Consider the following 5,286-nt stretch of genomic DNA (forward strand, 5'->3'; position numbering starts at 1 on the left):
GTGTCTGTGTGTGTCTGTGTGTGTCTGTGTGTGTCTGTGTGTGCGTGTGTCTGTGTGGGTGTGTGCGCGTGCCTGTGCGTGTGTGCGCGTGCCTGTGTGTGTGTGTGTGTGCGCGCGCGCGCCTGTGCCTGTGTGTGTGTCTGTGGGTGGGTGTGTGTGCGTGTCTGTGTGTGTGCCTGCCTATGTGTGTGTGTGTGTGGTGTCTGGTGTGCATGCAACCGGGGGTGTGACCATGTAGCCGGGGGTGTGATCATGTACCCCCTCTTCCCCAGGCGACCTGAAGCACATCACCAAGCTGAAGCCGTGGGGCCTGATGGAGGTTCTGATGGACAAGTATGAGTGGCCCCGCGAGGAGGCCGAGTGCTTCGCCCACTTCCTGCTCCCCATGCTGGAGCTCGTCCCCGAGAAGAGGGCCACCGCAGCCGAGTGCCTGCGCCACCCCTGGACCGCCCTCTAGTGGCGGCCTCCGGCCACTGCACCCTCTCTCCATCTCTCTCTCCATCTCTCCCTCCATCTCTCTCTCCATCTCTCCCTTTCTCGCTCCCCTCTCTCTCTCTCCCCCCTCTCTCCTCTCTCTCTCTCTCCCCCCTCTCTCCTCTCTCTCTCTCCCCTCTCTCTCTCTCCCCCCTCTCTCCTCTCTCTCCCTCTCTCTCTCTCTCTCTCTCTCTCTCTCCTCCCTCCCTCTCTCCTCTCTCTCTCTCTCGATCCAGAGACTGCAACAGATCACTTTCCAGTTCGAGCATATCTGACAACTATTTATTTTCTGTTTGTTTCATGTTTTGGGTTTTTTCTCTCACACACACACACACACACACACACACACACACACACACACACACACACACACACACACACACACACACTCTCTCTCTCGTTCTTATCGTTGAGTAAAGCTCCTGTTACAGTAGGCCAGCTGTGTATATTGTTTCTCCCTGTGCGCTCACATGTCTGGGGAACTCGGTGGGTTAAATATTTCTTTGTGGTCATGTTGGAACAAAACTGCCGTTCAGCGTTTACTTAAAGCCGCCCTCGTAACGGGACTTGGATCTCTTTTTTTTAATGGCTTGTGACTTCCCTGATTCTTGTTTTGTTTCACTCCTGCACAACACTCAGAACAGATAAAGAGAAAGTTGCCCCTGTCCTGCCCACGTATGTCATCGTCAACCTGCGTTCCCCCCAGAAAGACTCTGTTAGTGCGTCATACACTTCGTCGTGGGGAAGGAGAACCTGATGTTACACCTGTCGGCCATCATTGTTGCATATTAGGAGTAGTATTAGAAAATTGCACATTAGACTGACAAGAGTTGAAGGGACTTGCAAATTGTAGTGTGGTTCTCTCTTCAGATGGAGCTAGTAGAGGTCCTTCTCCTGACGTCACGTTAGATCCCTCCAGACCGGAGATCCGTAGCGCCTGATCGCTAGTTTGATCGAGCAATTCTAAGAACTTTAGTCCCTCACGTTCATGGGAGGCTGGTTTTCTCATACGCTCTGTGGAATTCAGGAATATAATGTTTGAAAAGCGTTCATTATGAATCGTAAGCGACCCATGGAAACAATTGTGAAAAGAAATAAAGGACATCCAGAATGCGTGCGTTTGTCTGTACATATACCTGTACCAAAGAGTCGGCCTTGTCCTGTATATTACAGTCATGTACAGTTTTTAATGAATCCTATGTCTTAGCTAAAAGTATTTAGCTGGGTAGTAATGTTTTAATAAAGCATTTGGAAGAATTGTGCAAGCTTATTTTGTGTCCCCAGCAGTTGACTAATGTAAAAAGGCTATTTGGTTTATATTTAAGCATGCTTAAAAGTAGGGTCTATCATTATATACTGTTTTAAAAGTGCAAAGCACCTTATTAGATGCGATTTATGTTCAGTTTCTTTTCAAACAAAACCATTTTTTCCTGAACGGTGGAACACACCCTAAAATCAAATAAAGAACCTCATTCATATGGAGTGTGTTTCTGTGTATAAGTTGCCACACATCTATTATTAACTTGCTGAATAATATGAAATAAAAGGACTTATTGGACAATATATTTTAATATGATCAAATGAAATATTTAGTAGATAGTGGTACGGTAATTTAGAAAAAAAACTGCTTTCTTTGTCTTTATAGATATCTTTATACATAAGTCTCGGTCATAATAATAATAAAATTGTTTTAGTTGGGAATATCTTAGTGCAAAAACATTGTCACTGCAGACCAAGCCATGAAAGCAGGGTGTTGTTGGTGTTGTTTACTATTTGGCCTAAAGAGTCTTGCATAATGATTTAAAGCATATTTAAAAGATGCAAAGAACGGACCATAGTCTCCTGTAACGACACGCCCCTCTGTACGGCAGGTCTGTTGGGGCGTGTCTGTCACGGTGGGGCGTGTTGTATCACGGTGGGGGCGTGTTGTGTCATGGTGGAACGCCCGTCTTTTGGGGTGGCCCCGGTCATGGTACTGCTGGAGGAGGCGGAGGTGGCTTTTCTGTAATGAGAAGGTACAAATATTGAAGTACAGACTTGTAGGACACCTGTTTTGGGAGATGATTCCTTGGCCGGTTTTCCCTGTTACCTCACCGAATCTAAAGATTAGCTAATTTTTTGGGGGGGTAAATGGACGGAAATGGACACTGAAATTTGGGGTTCAGTGTCTCGCCCAAGGACGCTTCGACATTTCGTCAGGAGGAGCCGGGATTCGAACCGCCGACCCTACGATCACTGAACGACCCGCTCTACCTCCTGAGCTACACACCCGCGCCAAAACCCATCATCATCATCATCCTCACCTTGCCCCTCCACCTCGAAGTCGTCGGGCAGCAGCTTGTCCTGCCGGTTGCCCAGGCTGAAAGCCAGGAAGGCGAGGATGAGGGCGTCCAGGATGCTGACGATGGCCAGGATGTAGGCCCAGCGCACCGTGCAGTTCCCCAGGCTGTACTTGTCGGTCCGCTGGCCGCACATGCGCTTCACCTCGGGGGCGTCCCAGCCGTCAGGGTAGATCATGCAGCCCATCACCAACAGCACCGCTACAGGCGAGAGACAGGAGGGGGCGAGGGTGTGATGAGTTTTTAATTCACTTGTAATAATATCAGACAATTAGACGATTAGTGGGATAGAGGAGTGATGAGCTCGTTTTGTGATTGGGCGTTTCGGATCTTAAATACAGAGCAAAGCCCAGAATTCTGTCCGATATTAAGTACGTTATGCGCTTCAAGGTTGAATCAATGTAACACGTGTACTGATGTTTCATATTCAAAGTGACTATCTGACTGCACATTGCATGGAACATCTTGCCCCGCTCATCGGGGGGCAGCTTAGCCAGGCTTTTGTTGGGAAGGCCTAGCAACAGTATAGAACAACTGTATCGTGTTACGTGTAATCCACGCACCCCCGGAGGTGTCCGAATCAGGACTGAAACACGAACCCTGGCTTCTAGCGTGTTCTACAGAGCAGCAGTGAGGTCACGGGACCGAGGACACGCACCTGCAGACAGGAGAGGTGTCGCTGGGGGGTTCTGTCACACAATAGTACATTTGTCCTCTCACCTCACTAACTTGACAACAGAAGGGCGGGGCCGAGGGGCACGTGGCACAACTGACTAATAATTTAATCCTATATAGACGAGTCACTTCATGCAACAACAGGTTGTAAACTTAAAGGGGTATTTTGGTATTAAGCATCATAAGACACGTTATAAGGTTATTTATGGTCATAAACAACGGTCCATATAAAAGGTTTGACTTGAGATATTAGTGCTCATTGCTCATTTCAAAGCTAAGTACACATTACGTTACATTACAGTCATTTAGTAGACGCTTTTATCCAAAGCGACTAACAATAATTGCATTTAACGTAGGTAAAGCCAATGTACTACTACTTGCCAGAACTCACAAGTGCATCTTCTTTCTAAAACAAGTGACTAAGAGCATAATCTAGTGCTGAAGGCAAAGTGCAAGAATAGCAATCTAAAGTACAGTGCAATACAATACAATAAGTGCTTAGGAGGGATTGTTGTAGTACTTCTTGAAGAGATGAGTTTTGTGGATTACACAGTGGATCTCTTTGAACATAGAGTATACATGCTCATAGAGATCCATTATATGGTCATCTGATGGTTCTCTATGAGTATAGTCTAGTAGAGTATAGTATAGTACAGGATATGCCCATAGAGATCCATTGTGTACTACTTCACTGTGACATGAGCACTAATATTTAAAGAGTGCCAAGTCTGTCAAAAAAATAAATAATTGATAGACAAGGTTTATGATGTTGAATCCCAAACTACTCCTTTAAGTATGAAACCCCAGTACATGCTGTGCGCTGTTGTGATCTCCACTTTTCCATATTTGTATTAATTTGTTAGGTAATAATAATAATAATAATAATAATAATACATTTTATTTGGTACCCAGATAGCAAGCGGATGTGTAATAATTCTGGTCCATATATGGGCCGGAACTAAGCCACAAGGGCCAGATCTGGCCTGTATATGGCCCAGATCCGCTTGCTATCTGGGTGGGCTTACATAATAAGTTGACATGATTTTACCTGCAGCCAGCTGCATCCACCCACAGATCTTGTACACGCTCCCCGTGTTGCAGAACCAGAACAAGGTGAAGCAGACCATGCAGCCCACTATCAGCAGCATGGCCGTGCCCACGAAGAACAAGGCGGTCCGGAAGGCCCCGGACGGGATGGAGCCGAAGTCCAGCGCGCTGCCCTTGCAGATCAGCTCGGAGGTCAGGGCGTTCCCGATGCAGTAGTGGAAGAGGCCGAAGTGTCCCGCCTGCGGGGTGTTCACGCTGTCCCCGATCCAGTAGGGCTGGATGAACACCACCACGCAGATGATGGCGAAGCAAATGGTGAAAATCGCCCACAGGACGCCAACGGCTCGCGCGTTTCGTACATAATTGGTGTGATAGATTTTGGCTGCCTCTTGGGCAGGGAGCATTTTGTTCATGATGAGAAATGGATAAGTGACTACTCGAGCTAAACTGATATCTGCCCGAGAGATATCCTACCTTCACACTCCGTGAGTTTTAATTTGATTTAAATAAACTTCAATTGCAGCTCCCTTCTGTTCGTTTTAGTGTCTCTTGTCCAGATGCATCTATCAAAAGTTGCTTGAAGTTGCACTGTAGTTCACATGGATCCAGTCTGTTGCAAGCCCCCGTCTTTTGCGCGCATGCGTGCTGGGATCAATTAGGAGAGGAGTGTCTTGTCTGGTCAGATCAGACTTTCAGCACCACGGACAGCGCCTTCACCTGATGACGTCTCAGGTGCGCCAGCCCCAGCAAA

The 5,286-nt window shown here is 47.1% G+C and overlaps 2 protein-coding genes across 2 annotated transcripts in view; one reads left to right on the forward strand and one right to left on the reverse strand.

Moving 5' to 3' along the window:
* The window catches only part of srpk1a (SRSF protein kinase 1a), a 21,182-nt gene extending 20,666 nt beyond the window's left edge, over positions 1-516 (forward strand). The window contains exon 17 of the mRNA XM_084461910.1: positions 273-516. Within this exon, the coding sequence (XP_084318036.1) occupies positions 273-457 (185 nt within the window). The 3' untranslated portion in view covers positions 458-516. The remainder of the gene's footprint in view (positions 1-272) is intronic.
* A 2,190-nt stretch (positions 517-2,706) lies between these two features.
* lhfpl5b (LHFPL tetraspan subfamily member 5b) lies at positions 2,707-4,948 on the reverse strand (the record flags this gene model as incomplete). The annotated part of the gene is made up of 2 exons (XM_084461911.1): positions 2,707-3,014; positions 4,537-4,948. The coding sequence occupies 2 exons, from the start codon at positions 4,946-4,948 to the stop codon at positions 2,707-2,709; spliced, it is 720 nt and encodes a 239-aa protein (XP_084318037.1).
* Positions 4,949-5,286: the final 338 nt, after the last annotated feature.

This window comes from Borostomias antarcticus (genome assembly GCF_949987555.1).
Source record: "Borostomias antarcticus genome assembly, chromosome: 3".
Taxonomy (NCBI): domain Eukaryota; kingdom Metazoa; phylum Chordata; class Actinopteri; order Stomiiformes; family Stomiidae; genus Borostomias; species Borostomias antarcticus.